Below are 14,754 nucleotides of genomic sequence, written 5' to 3' on the forward strand. Positions count from 1 at the left end.
ATAAAGGTACAGATAAAGTCCTAAAAATATTTTGAAGAGAAAGATTATATGTCTAAAAAAAAAAAAAAAAAAGCAAGACATTATGAAGGGAAAGGCTATAATTCACATTAGAATCTGATAAATTCTGGACTTCCAACAAGATTTTGATACTATAATGAGGAATTAAAAATCCTAACTATTTCACAGGTAACAATAACAGAAAAGAAGCATTAAAAAAAGAACTCTGGATAGATTCATCTCATGTTATGAATAGGACTGGACTCACACATTATGTTCTAGTTAAAAAGAAACATCCAATAATACAAATAAAACAAGTGGTTAATTCTGCATGCACAATGTTAATATTAAGTATCTTTTATTTTATGTAACAAGTGAGGCTTTTCTGTTTGTCAAGTATTGAATTATCTACATAATATTTAAGACAGTTTAAAACACCTTTAGTTTTAAGAATCTATGCTGAGTTAGTTAAAATTCAAATTCAAATTATGAGTTTGAAAAAAAGAATAATCTTTTCCTTATTCCCTTACCTTGACTTTTTTATCACTTGAACAAGTTGCTACAAATTCACCATCTGCAGAAAAAGCGCAACAGAGTATTTCATCATCATGGGCATTTATCTCCAGGATTCTCTCTCCACTTTCGGCTTTAAACACCTAAACCAAGGAACAGTAAAACCTTATAACTTGCAGACAATTTTAAAGCACATATATAAGTTTCTTTTATCATCTCAAACAGCTCTCTTTATGCAAGCTCTTAAAAAATGGGTTGATTTTTGAAAGCATTCATAATTTCAGGGACAATAACATAAAGTTTGGCCAGGATGATAGAAATTATAAGAGAAAATTCTAGTGAAAACTGATTTTTAAAAATGTTTGAAAAATGTTTAAAACTGTTTAAAACTGTTCAAGAAATGTTCTAATGCCACTCTTTAAGCCAAGAGCCATGCCCTTTCACAGTATATTTTAACAGTAACTGCAAAACACAAATCTATTAACTAAATTGAAGATATTCTTAAAACTACAAATTCCAGTTTTATATATATGGGATACCCATATATCTGAAGTAAGAGTTTCAGCAGAATTGATGATTGGAGGAACAAAAACCAAAAATAAGTAGAGCAAAATGGACAGGAAAATTGTCACACGTTTCAGTCTCAAGTTAGACATAGGCAATGAAAGGACAGTTGGGGAAAAGTGCCAGCATATAAATCAATTACCGCAAATTCTGGGATTTAACTTTACAGTGTGGAGTGGGGAGGCACTGGAGATCAGGTATCTCCCTTTCCATCTTAGGTTACATATTCTTAATTATTAAAACAAACCACAAGATGGTCTTTACAGCACTTTTCAGATTTTTTTTTATTGAACAGAAATACCAGTGACAGTTAAATGGTTGGGATTTGTTCAAATAAGAATGTAAGTACTGAAGTAACAGAAAATGTACCTTCACAGTAAGTTCTGCAAAATACATGTTCCTAATCTAGCAATCATTTTTTTAAGTAGCCTTGAAAACCGAAAAGCTTAAGTCGTAATTAGTAAAAACATGAATAAGCTCAAGGTTAAAAAATTAAAGACGTATTATAGCTAATTTTCCTATTGTTTCTTCAATGAAAGTTTAGTTTAAATGCAATTGCAATCCACAGATTTGGGTGTAAAATGAAGAAAAACAAGCAAACTGCAGTGTCAATAATGAGGCCATTAATAGAGAAGCCCAGCACAGCAACTGCAGCACAGCATGAGTACACCCACAAGGCATCTCCTAAGTGGATGCCATCATCATAACACCATACAGGCCAGCAAATAAAATAAGCAAATAAAAAACTCAGTAACAACACAGTATGTAGCCAAATGAACAGCAACTTAGTACTCAACTCCTCAAGCATACAAAACAATACCAAAGGTTTGCAGCAAAGTTGTTCTTTTCTCTTACCTTTGGCTGTCTGGAACATGGGTACTTTACCAGGTTACTGGCTGGCTGATTGCTAGTTTTCTTGAGAGCTGACTGACTCCCCTCCAGGCAGACTGCTGGCAAATTTATAATAGTCATGTTCCTCTCTGTCTCTTCTAATCTGCTCTCTAAGCACTTTGGGCCTCTTTCCAATTTAATACCATCCTCAGCTTCAGGCATTTTCCCCACAGATATATTTCTTTTATATTAAGGCATTTTACTAATTAAACACCAAATGGCAAAATGTCAACTATTATCCCATATAAATAGTAAAGCTGTACCTAAAAGATCTTACTACTCCTCTGTATTGTAGAAAGTCTACTACAACTGGAAATAGTATTTTTGTAGGCAAATATTAAATAAGCTAGGGTGCATTGCTGGGCTGTGACCTTTCCCATAACATCTCATTTTCCCACATTAGGGCAGTGAAGGTACAAAACCTAATATCACACCATTCAGCTCTTGAAGATAATGCTTACTATTCTGAACATGATGTTTATGCAATAATACATCTTTTTCAATCATCTGTCTCCAATTATGATCTAGATCCAAATATCTCCACACAGCAACAGAAGAAAAGTGACAGGACTGTTTAACAAATGTTTTCAAAATGATACACAGCATCTCTTTTGCTCATGCATAGGTGTCTTACCTGAAGTGTTTTATCAGCACCACATGATGCTATTCTTTGTCTATCCTTAGAAAAGCAGGCATGGTAAACTGCATCTCTATGTGGACGAACAACCAGACGGGAGAGATTTTTCAAGGATTTTTTATTTCTACAGGGTAAGACAATTATTTAGATGAGCATTTTTGTATTATTCAAAATTATCTCTAAGAAGATTAACACTTTTTCACACACCTTGAGCAGCAAGCTTCATGAACAAGCAAAACAATCAATCCTTTACACCTCAACTCTTAACCTTCATGCTGAACTAATAAAGGAAACACAAATTCCAACACTGATCCAGAGGTTTATATTGTGCTCCAAAAGTTACAGCTTAGAGACCAAGAAAGATAACATTTTTATGATCTGAAAGGTGCTATTTCCAAATCTAAACTTTTTTCTGAGAATTCTTGTTCTCCTGCAGGAGAACTCTTCCTTTTCAAGCATATTAAAAAACATCTGTAGATTTGCTTAGATCTTCGCAAATTTCCTTAATTTTCACGACAATGGCTCAATTCTTATCTCTGGAAAGCTAAATAAGATCTGTGACTATCAGCACTTCTCAATCAGAGATTAGGTACAGGTTCTAACACACCTTAGATGATTCTTGCCTCACTTCAACAAAAACTTAAAGAGTTAGTAGCAATCACGATCATCGTGTTTAGCCAGATCTTAACACAGAAAGCTGGCACTGTAATGAGATGACTTGGTGATGAATGACCAAAACATCTCTCTCTGGATATAACTGGATATAACTCTTCTGAATTGTGCAATTTCCAAGCACTTTTGCTAAATAAAATACTGAGAGAGGAGACTAATTTGTCTGCCTCTTACTATAATTGCTTGACATGGAGTGACTCTGTTTCATAGGCAGTAAGTGCTATAAATATCAGAAGAGAAATGTCAAACAGAATCAAAGAGAGTTACATGGTCAACTGACTATTGGACAAGGCTGGGAAAATGTGCAGATCTGTAAACTTTTTCCTTTAAAAACTTCTAAAAATACAACAAGAAAGAATTGTTTAAATAGGAGAAATTTCAAGACTGTGTAGAGATTACAATTTCTCATCTCACTACTTTATAAAACTTTGCTTTTAAAATCATGGTTTACTTTAAAATCTAAAAACATACTCTAACATACCCAATACTTGCACTACAATTCTAATTTTAAAATAAAAATATTTAAAGAAGACTCAAAGTATCATATTTTCATCTTTGCATTGTTATATAAAAGGAACAATAATCAAATACTGAAGTAAATCTATTACTCAATTTATTTTCATGTAATTATTACTAACTTGACGCCTTACATATCCAGGGTTCCCCTTCTCCCACAAGTTCTTGAAAATTATTACACCTTCTTTCCCCAGGAAAAGAACCCAGCAGTTCTTACAAAAATCCTTTTATTACCATACAAGGTATTTAGTTGTACATTAAATGATTTCCTTGCTCTAGGGATCAGCATATCAGCAGACAGACTGCAGCTACTTACATCCACTCCAAATAAAATGTTCCTGTTTCCCTCTGAGCATGTAGCTTGGCCTGTTGATACACCTCTGATGTCTCTGGCTGGCAAAGACCCAGCTGAATGATGTCAGGAAAAGGCTGCCGTCCAAGAAGGTGCCCATTTAAAGACAGAAATTCCTGGAAGTTCTCACGCACTGTGGTATCCTAAATACAGAGCAGATATTTGATAAGAGAGATTTATCTTGGGATTTATTTCCTTGCTTTTTAAAATTTCTATACAGCTAATATTCTTACAGAAGCCCTTAGCTCTAATTTTCTATTAAGTTATATTAGCAAACACATACAATAGATTGAAATATTTCATTATCCTATTCAGAAAATATAATATCCTTATTTTTCAAATGAAGCAATAGTAATTTATTCAATAAGCAGTGTGAAATATCAGAAAGACTATTCCAAGTGGTCAGCATAATTCTACACCTCCTCGAAAGCAGAGTACCTTATGTACCCACCACGAGGTATTGATCACTACAATCACTGAGTTCCATAGCCAACCACTTACACACTGAAATTTAAACAAAAAACTGAGTTTCCTTCATTTTTATCTTCTCCAAGTTCAATTTAATATTGTTTCATGCTTTGGTTTTTTTAAGCTTTCTGTATACCTGCCATATACATACATCCAGCAAAATGCAATTACAAAACAGAAAATTGTATTTGGAACTAACTGATCATTTACCTTTTAGTATCATACCTTTTGATCCAGGATTGAACTATATTCTACATATTCATGAATGAGATGAGCAGGCCCTACCAATTCTGTTTTAGCTTTAATCCAATCTAACGAAAACATAAGATCACAGAGTTCCTGAAAGAAATACAAATTTAAGTTCAGAGTTTAAGTTTCACAACAGAATCTACTTAGGGGAAAAACACAGGAAATACATTAGGTATTTAATACACTTTGGTACAACTGTTGAAAACTTGTTGAAAACTTAGGCAATTTCTTGTTTCCTGCATCTGAATTGTTCAGTTATGTTATAAAAATTCAGTGTTTAGAAGCTACATTTGTTTTAAACTGCTCTTTGATACAGCTAGTCAGACAGGAGATGGAGGTACAGAGCAATTCTTGACTTCTGCAGCACACAGGACTTATTGTTTTAACTCTGAAAAAGCTTCTTCTAGTCCAGTCTAGCAAAGATCACTGCTAATAATGATTGTTGATATTCCTAAGAGATGCTGAAACTCCTAAAACCATTGGTAAAAGATCAAAGGAGTCCTGCCATAACATCCTTTTATTCCTTCAGTGCTCTGGGTTGTATCGTATCAGGCCCCATGGACTTGTGAACATTCAATTGAGCCAGCCAGTCCCTTACAATTTCACATTTGTCTCCACAAATGGAAAGTCCCAGTTCCCACACTCACAGTCCTCCAAACCAGGAGGCTGGGCAGACAAAGTCTGTCAGTACTATTAAAGACTCAGGTAAAAACAAAGCATTGATCTTTATCTTTTTTAATTAGATGACCATCTTTAACAAGTATTGGTCCAATGTTTTCTTTAGACCTCCTCTAGAAAAACTGCTGAGCAACAACACTGCACAGGTGTAAAACATATTCCAATTTAAAATCAATAAATACCACAAGGATTAAAATATTATCATCGTTAAACAAAAAAAAGGAATATGTCCTAGCTTCATTAGCCTTCCAACAAGTAGAAATCCTTTCTAAATAATGAAAAATAAGTGATACAGAGAATAGAAACTCTAAGAAGCATACAGCCACAATGAGACAGGCTAAAGACTTCTGAGAAGCTAATTCTACAAAATGTAGAAAGGCCGCTAATAAAAACATTTTCACAACACACTGAAACTAAAGATACTAAGATAATGAAATAAGTAAGATCCAAAACACCTTGTACACACTTGTAGCTAACATTATTTATGAAGTTTTCTATAAAAGATAAATCCATGAAGTGTATTATATGATGAGTCAGATGACCCATCCTGAAAGAAGCTCAGATGAAAAGGTATTGAAATAAAGCAACTAACAGCCAGGACCAAATGCTATTCAAGACATTTGAAACTCAAATTCAAGTGAAACTAATCTTTCTGCATGATTTGCATCTTATACTAGCTCAATATCTAAAGAAGAATAGTTGGCAAAAATGACGGCAATTTTTGAAGTGCCAAGATAATCCTGGAAACAAGAGACTTGCCCATCTAACTCTCGATGCAGGTTTTTGCTACTGAAATCAGATAATGAATTTTTACACATAAATCTGTATGACATTAGAGGAAAAAGCTAACAAGACATCTGAAGATAAAAAAGTAACTAACTTATAAAGTGCTCTGATGAAGTCAATTTACTTGTATTATTGCACAATAAACAGAGCTTGTGTTTTCAAAAAGGTTTAGAGAAGACTTCTTATTACAGCTTCTTAAAAAGGAAAAGAAAAACACAAGCCATTATGATGTAAAATAGGAAATATTCTCAAGAACTTGTTGAGAAGACAAGACACAAAGGGTAGAAATTAAGCAGTTTTTGCAAGGGACAATGATTATCAGAGGACCTCCTAAAGACTTCATGTTGAGTGTTTACCCAGCTGGACTTAAGTCAAGGGGAAGAGAGGTTCAGCTGGGAGAAGGCCTGGAGGGAAAAGCCGAGGTAAGAGTAAGTGAAAAAGGGAAGCAAAGAACACCTATCACAACTCACCTGCTGCATTTTGGCACCTGCCATGTGATACGCTAGAAAGTTATACCAGTACATGCAATCCTCTTGAGACAGAACAGGTGTATTAAGCTTGTAGTATTTCTTGTACTGATTTACTATGTTTTTATGTAGCTCCTGCAAAGTGAAGAAAAACACACTTTTGGCATTGAGAAATTATAAGTATTATTACTATTATTACATTGTAAGTAGCATTGAGGAATAATATTATTTCTTAATTGTAATACATTAACAAGTGAAATAAAGAAGCTTACCTTCCAAAATTGTACACCTAACCTAATTTACTGCTAAAGATTTCTCCAGAAACACTCTCTGTATATTAAAAGACAGAAAAGTGAGCTGTTAATCCTCCTTCTCAGATTGAGATTAGATACCAAATCTCTCTTCATCTTAAATGTGGGTAGCCACAAAAAAAAAAAAAAAAAAAAAAATCCTCAGATATGTAGATCTAAAGCAAAACAAAAAACTTGCCTTCTCTTCATATCTACTCTTTATGCCTTGTCTTTCAGAACTGAAATTGAGCCCAACTTAAGGTCATCTTACTGAAAGTACTGCCTTTTTTAAACTGAAAAGAAGGGAGCAAAAAGCATTTCTCTGCATTAAAGAAGAAGTTTCCTATTCTGGTAGGGCCTTGATGTCTTTGGAATCAACAGCAGAATATTACATGCCCTACTGGAAACATCTGATAAAGAAATAATGGTTATAGAGTCTTCTCTCAGTTTAGTCCCTTAGCTGTGGATGGAACCATCAAGTTGAAAATAAATATTTTTAATTAGTCAGCCTGAAGTTAAATTTAATTTGGACCTATGCTATGAAGTTACTCAGGGTACCATTTAACAAAGTAACATTTTCTGAAAAATGCAGCTTTGGAGAGTGAAGTTGAATATAAGTATCAGTTGATACATTACCTGAAGCTGGTTGCGATTCTTCTCTGTGAGAAAGTCAAGCTGAAGATCATGTAAATAATAGTGAAATGACTTCCCATTACGATCACAGAACAACAATGATTTGTTAACAAATTCCTGTAGTATATCTTCAACTTCTTCAGTTTCCATATCCCAAAGAATACAGAGAACCTAAAAAATATTTACATATTAACAGAGAAGAGAATCAGAACCAAGTCACACTATGATTTGGATGAATATTATAAAAGGCTTCAAATTAACTGTCAACAATATGCATACTAACAAACATAGACACAAAGCATAATCAATTCAATAAGTTACCAATTCCTTCATACCAAACCACAGGACTGATATAAGAAGTTAATCTATCTTTTGTCTATTTGTGCTGATTTATGGTGACCATAAAAGGAGACAATTTCCACACAACAGTTTTCAAGCTCTCAGTGAGTTCAATTACAATCTAATTAAAGAACAATATGCAGAATGCAGATAAAACTTAAACAGTATTAATATCTTTATTCAGTTATGATTATTTTAGTTTCACTACTAACAGTACAAGTCATGCTGCAATAACAGAACAAATCCACCCAATCTTGCAATTATTATTAAGTTACATAGTGTAGAAGTTATACATCACTATTACAAATTTTGAGAATTCTTTAAGGCTGTTGTTTGTATCTCACTAAAAATCACAAAAATTCTGCACTGCTTTTATTACCTTAGTAGGTACTTTAACATCTTTTGGGAGGATAGAGAGGTCTTTATAGTAGTCTTTGTAATTGTCATCCAGTTGCTCAACACTTATGGACATTGCTTCATCAAGGGCTTCGTAATCATATGAGGAAGATTTTCTTATTCTTTTAAACTGCTTATTCTGCAGCTGCCTGAGATAGTATTCCCAACGACTAGGGAAATCTCGTAGTAATGCACCTATCAAGGATATCACAAGAGGAGAACCTGAAGGAAAAGATTAAATCAAATTTAGAGGTCATCAAGGAACACAACCCAACAGCTGTTGGTCACACGACTGAAACAAGTAATATTCCCAATTCACTGATTAAATTCTTCAGGTGTGGAGTAAAGACAAATAAAATACATACTCCATGTAGACATTTGCAAACTCACCAAATTTAAGTGTAATTGTGGTGCAGAGAGAAAATATACTGACAAAAACTACCCAAAAATCAACATGAAACTTCTGCTAAGCTTAAAAACCAACCCAGAAATATTTAACAAGCACTTGTCTTTTACTTCACATATACAGTATTAAAGGATACTCTCCTCTCTATTTTTAAGTCAAAATATAGAAGAAATGAAACTACATTCAGTGGTAAATTGTACGATAAAGAGCAACTAGAATACCTTTGCATTCTCTTACAAGAGAGTTGGCCTGTTCTGGAAGTTCTGATATTTTCATATTCACAAATAGAGACAAAATCTCCAGTCCTTTCTCATGTGCTAGCCCGCTTTCCACATGAACCTCGTATTTATTGCCTAGAAACAGAAACATGGAAAACATTTTGACAAATGCAAAAAAACCATTTGGAAATTCAAAGTATTTTCCAAGTAAAATCTGGAGCAAAGATTCAAGATTTTTTGTATAGTATTTTATAGGACTAAGAAGGGTATAAATTTTACTTATCAGAATCAGCTTGCATTAGAGATATATACACAAAAAAACCAGACTATAAGCCAATAACTTCAAGTGCATTATGGGCAGTTATTGGTGTAGAGATAATCAGTCTAACAGCATCAGTGTCACAGAGGTTAATTTGTTGTTTAGAATTACTGCACTCATCAATGTAAACATGTAACTTTTGGGATAACATCCAACACTTATTTCACAAAGAGCATAAAGTGTTACAAAGCAGAATTCTAAAACCTTGCCACTTGTGCACAGATTGATAGACAGATTCTATCAGATTCTTTTGAAAGCTCACATGAACAAACTGCAGACACATAAAATCTGTGGTGCAGGAGAGGAAACTGTTCCTTACCAGCCACAGCATCTGTTACACTCCTGTCCCTGCTCGTGATGAGTACCTGACATTGATTATCAAATGCTTTTAATACCCAGGAATCCCAAATGTCATCCAGGACCAAAAGAGACCTAGGGCAAGAAGAAATACTTCAGATCAAATATTAATGCTAAAATAAAGTGCTGCATTTTAATAAAGAAAAAACGTTTTCAGAATTTACAAAGTATCACTGCATAATTTTTTTACATTAGTATGTAGAATATCTTAATAGTATGTCCAGAGAAGGGTAACAAAGATGGCAAAGGTCTAAAAAATGTCCTAAGAGGCATGGCTGAGGGAGCTGGGGTTTCTTAGTCTGGAGAAAAGAAGGATCAGGGCAGGACTTGAAAGGAGGCTGTAGCCAGGTGGGAGTTGGTCTCCTTGACTTATCTCAAGAGGAAAGATGAGAGGAAATGGCCTTGAATTGCACCAGGGTAGTTATCAGAGAAAATAATTTTCCCTGAAAGAGTGGTTAAGCGCAGGAATAAGGTGCCAAGGGAGGTGGCGGAGTCACTGTCTCTGGAAGCATCCAAGAACTGTCTGGATGTGGCACTTAGGGGATATGATTGAGGGGTGATTATGGTGGTGCTGGCTTGATAGCTGGACTTGATGATCTTGAAGGTCTCTTCCAACCTTGGTGATTCTGTGATTAAATACTGTGCAAGAAGCTCAATGCAGTTATCTCAAAAAGGTATTTACCATTTATTATTTCATAGCTACAACTGAAGTGTAAACAACATTTTGAGAAACATTTCCATTAACAGATGCCAGGAAAACCAGAAATATTTACTGATTTTAAGTCACTAGGTTTCATAAATGAAGAAAAGAGTTGTATAAAACTAGATAACTCTGACACAGACTAGTGATAAGCTTTGTGGGAAAGCATTTAAGTTTCCTTTAGACTCAACAGTTTTCAATTCTGTTTTTGTATCTTTGGAAAGCTATATGAGACTAATCCTCTTCAAAAGCAATTGTCTTGAATGGCAAGGCTCTTCTTACAAAAATGACATTTCATAATGACTACACATTCCAATCCTATGGCCAGCCACATCTGTAGGTTCCTACATGGAATCTCAACAGAATAAGGTACCTACACCTGCCTATATACGACAGAGAAATTACTGAAAACTGTTTTTAAAAGATTGAGTTTAAGAGAGCAAGAAATCAAAAAGACTAGCTGGCAAGTAGATGTATGAAAAGAAATAACAGTTATTTGCATTCAGTGAGTTTTAGTTATTGACACCTACTCCTACAAATCATTTACATTTACTACACTTTTTTTTAAGGGATGGAAATTTTCCACTCCACTAGTTACTGGTTAAGTTGTCCAACTCTCACTGAAACATGACTAAACTTCCACATTTTTTTTCAGCTAAGTAGCACTTATGCCATCAAAGCCTATAAATAAGGATTTGATCCTCCTTAAAGAAGGGCATACACATCAGATGACATTCTCAAAGATATATTTAAGTCTTGGATATCCCTATCTCATTTTTATACAACTCTTCTACTAATAACCTTTTGATAAATCAGAAGGTTCACAAGAACACTATCATAGCCATAAAGGACACATTTTGTGGCCCTTTCATGGTTGAAAATACAATGGGTGGCAAGAATTACAGCCTGATTTTATGTTTTTAATTAATCTGAGTACTTCCAAGTCCTCCCCTTCATTAGGCACCAGTGATTTTTCTCCTCCAATCACACCAACAAATCTTAAATTCTAATTAGGATTATTTAAAAAAAACTTAAAACAAAGAGAAACCAAACCAAACAAAAATGCACCCCAAAGCAACAAACAAAACCCTGTGATAATAATCACAGGAGATTAAATTCTCTAATTTGTTATTTTAAAGTATACCACAGTTTCAATTGTTCATTTGGCTAATAATTAAATCCCAAGAAACATACTGGCTTCAAAATCTGAATCCTTTGTCTAATACTTTATTCCCAAGAGGTCTACTGGGTGTACTGTCTAATACTTTATTCCCAAGAGGTGTACTGTCTGAATGCAGATATAGCTAAAGTGACTTCTTGTCACCAAAGAGAATTCCAGAGCAAAGCCAGCTCCTTCCCAAGCTGCAGTAAAGCTTTGTTTCCCATACACTTGCACCCTCTACGAACCTTCCTCCCAGGCACATTCTCCTCTATTTCCTCCCATGTCCACTTCTATATTGAAGAGTTTTGATTTCTTTTGTTTGTTAATAAACAAGAAATGCGTCAATGGAGACAACCACTTCACATCCTTCAAGGGAACGTGCACTTTCATCTGATAGGTTTCTTTTGGAGGACCTGTAATATTTCCTACATCTTTCCTTTACAAGAAAGCCTTTTTTTCCCCCTGTACAGAAATGCCAGTATTCTATACTGTTATCTACAAAGATCACAAGGCTGGAGTATTATTTCTAAGATAACTCGCTGACAAGCAGGCTTATTTAGTTTAGTACAGATTTTCCCAGAGAATAATGAAATCCTCAGCAAATAGCAAAAACTATTGCTGAAAGGTGAAAAAAGCTGTGCAGTGACTGAGAAAGACACTGGTTTCTTGGCAATAACTGGTCACATCATGAAAACCTCCTTTCATTTTGGTACCTCTAGAAAAAACACTTCTTAAAGACACCAGCTGTTCTGGAAAGGAAGAATTTTATGCAGTGATACACACCCTTTTTTTTGCTGTATGATCCTCGCATATCAGTAAAGCAGTCTACACACACAAGAACACTGAAAGTTCGAGAAATGCTAATTTCCAATTGTTTCTTCCTATTTTTTACTATTCAATCCCATCTTTCATTATTTCACTATTTGCTTTTTTCAAGCAAATATGACTCCTGTACAGCTGGTTAACAAATTTTGTTGATAAAAGTCATATTAGCCTAAGTTTGGAAGTTGATCAAAATAAACCAAAATACACACCACAGACACCTCAGATGATTAGACCAAAATTACTCTGCAAAGTTTTATCAGTTAAAAGAGCATTTGATTTTACTGACATCACCTGGGGTACTTGCGTAGCATGAGCAAACGAAGACGATCTTTAGCCTCCTCAATGTTAAGTGGTGGCCTTTGTGAAAGAGTGGAGTCATGTTCCAATCTCTTACAGAGATTCTGAAGTTTTATGAGGAGCCCTGCTTTGTCCTGTTTCCCAACAGAGATCCAGTGAACTCCTCCTGGAAAGTAATCTAACAAGAAAAGCAATATTAATCATGCTATACATTTTAAATGATTTAAAATATTTAATAGCAACTTAAGTCAGCATTAATTAAAGCACAAATCTATAAAGCCTGTAGCAAGCCATCTTTGCAGCTCTACTGTTAACACCAGAGGGTGGTTCTACAAGACCACTCCTGTTTATTTTAAAAGGAACAAACTCTACAGGGCAAGTACTCGCAGAAATTTCACACCATCACTGATGCTGTTGTCCCTCCCTCCTGTCCTTCCTGCCCCTCCACAGCCCCTTTTGCATCCATCTTTCTGCTAGTCTGACCTACCATTTACATTTTCACATTTTACATTTTTAACCATGTAGTACTGCAGGATTTCAGAGTCTGGGGTGTAGAAATAATCCTGAAACAGTGATCAAGAACATATCTAGACGAGTCAGCTGTAGTAGAGAATGCTATAGTATCTATCCCTACATCCTTTTTTACTTTAGTGCCAAGTCCTACTTTGTCCTCCTAGTGTCCTATGCAAGGAAAAATAAATAAAATAGAAAAAATGCCATGAAACATTTGCATTGATGATCTACTTTAAGCTAAGGCAATACTAATCACCCACAAATGCCTGCCACTATCAAAATATACACAAAAGTTAGAGCAAGTTTTTTTTTTTTAAATTCATATAGCAAGGAGAGGAGTCTGAGGACCTTATAAGCAATGCCCAAAAGGAATATAACTGGATATATTATTTTCCACTAACAGAAACAACATTTCAAGTTAATTAAGGATATGTCTACACTCATAAACCAAAGCAGATTCTAAGGTGAAAAGCCATTCAAAAACTTCTTCTACAAACTAATAGAATACTTAGTTTTCCTAGACCACTAAATGATTATGAAAGTTGTATGTGGCAAGCAAGTATTTCAGAATCACGTACGAAATTTAGAAATCCAAATCACTTTCATCATATGAGTGACATATGAGATTGCACCATACATGTCCAATACGTGTATACCTATAGTGACTTTCATAAAAATACCGATGTTTTTCTGAAAGTACCTTCCAAGAGCTGAGGATCCCTTAAAGCTTCTGCTGTTAAAACAGTCTTCCCGCAGCCTGCCATTCCATAAACTGTGACCCAACCTGGATCACTCCCCAAGCAGTACAGTTTCTTTTTAATAGCATCTACCAGTTTTGGTCGAGTGACAAACACAACTGGTCTCTGTGGTACTCCTCCTTCGCAGAGAATGGTCTTCACTAAAGTTAAGAACAAGAAACATCAAAATAAAACATGAGTTGTAAATGTGATGCCTCTTCAAACCCAACCAAACAACCCTTCACCCAAACTAACTAGTGGGCTCCCTCCCCACCACACGTCCATAAAAATACCCTAAAAACTCCTGGATTCAAAATACCAAATACTGAAAAAATACTGTTTTTTAGAAATAAATTACTTAGCATGTAACTAGTCCCCTATCTAAAACAGTGTTCAAATTAATAACTGCACGAGGAAAGCTTGCTACATTAATCCCTAGAAGTGAAAAGAGAAATAGCATCTCCCATGGAAACTGTGGCAAACATAGGAGCTCAACATTACTACACCCAACAATCAAGTCACTTTTTCAGCCAGAAGTCGCTACACCATGGATGCAGCAGAAAAGAAAGGATGCTGTGCAAGGCCTTTCCCTAGCAGTTCACTGCACAGCACTGGGGTCCAAGCAAGACTTCCATTGATTTAAGGTGAAATAGCATGACTTGAAAGAGGTAAAGCATAACAGGAAAGGAAATGTGCACTTCATCTGCCCACTTTGTGGCCATATGGAATAACATAACTGATAAACTTAGATTATCTAAGATGAACTTGAACT

General features: G+C 34.9%; 1 protein-coding gene across 2 annotated transcripts in view; it reads right to left on the bottom strand.

The window, feature by feature from the left end:
* The window catches only part of APAF1 (apoptotic peptidase activating factor 1), a 31,028-nt gene that overhangs the window by 13,876 nt on the left and 2,398 nt on the right, over window positions 1-14,754 (bottom strand). For both annotated transcript variants that reach the window (XM_083859928.1, XM_083859929.1), the window contains exons 4-14: window positions 13,946-14,143; window positions 12,727-12,910; window positions 9,711-9,823; window positions 9,076-9,207; window positions 8,432-8,670; window positions 7,717-7,884; window positions 6,794-6,925; window positions 4,836-4,949; window positions 4,107-4,285; window positions 2,600-2,726; window positions 528-653 (exon numbers count right to left, since the gene is read on the bottom strand). In XM_083859928.1, the coding sequence (XP_083716054.1) occupies window positions 528-653; window positions 2,600-2,726; window positions 4,107-4,285; window positions 4,836-4,949; window positions 6,794-6,925; window positions 7,717-7,884; window positions 8,432-8,670; window positions 9,076-9,207; window positions 9,711-9,823; window positions 12,727-12,910; window positions 13,946-14,143 (1,712 nt within the window). The remainder of the gene's footprint in view (window positions 1-527; window positions 654-2,599; window positions 2,727-4,106; window positions 4,286-4,835; window positions 4,950-6,793; window positions 6,926-7,716; window positions 7,885-8,431; window positions 8,671-9,075; window positions 9,208-9,710; window positions 9,824-12,726; window positions 12,911-13,945; window positions 14,144-14,754) is intronic.

This window comes from Zosterops lateralis (genome assembly GCF_965231275.1).
Source record: "Zosterops lateralis genome assembly, chromosome: 4".
Taxonomy (NCBI): domain Eukaryota; kingdom Metazoa; phylum Chordata; class Aves; order Passeriformes; family Zosteropidae; genus Zosterops; species Zosterops lateralis.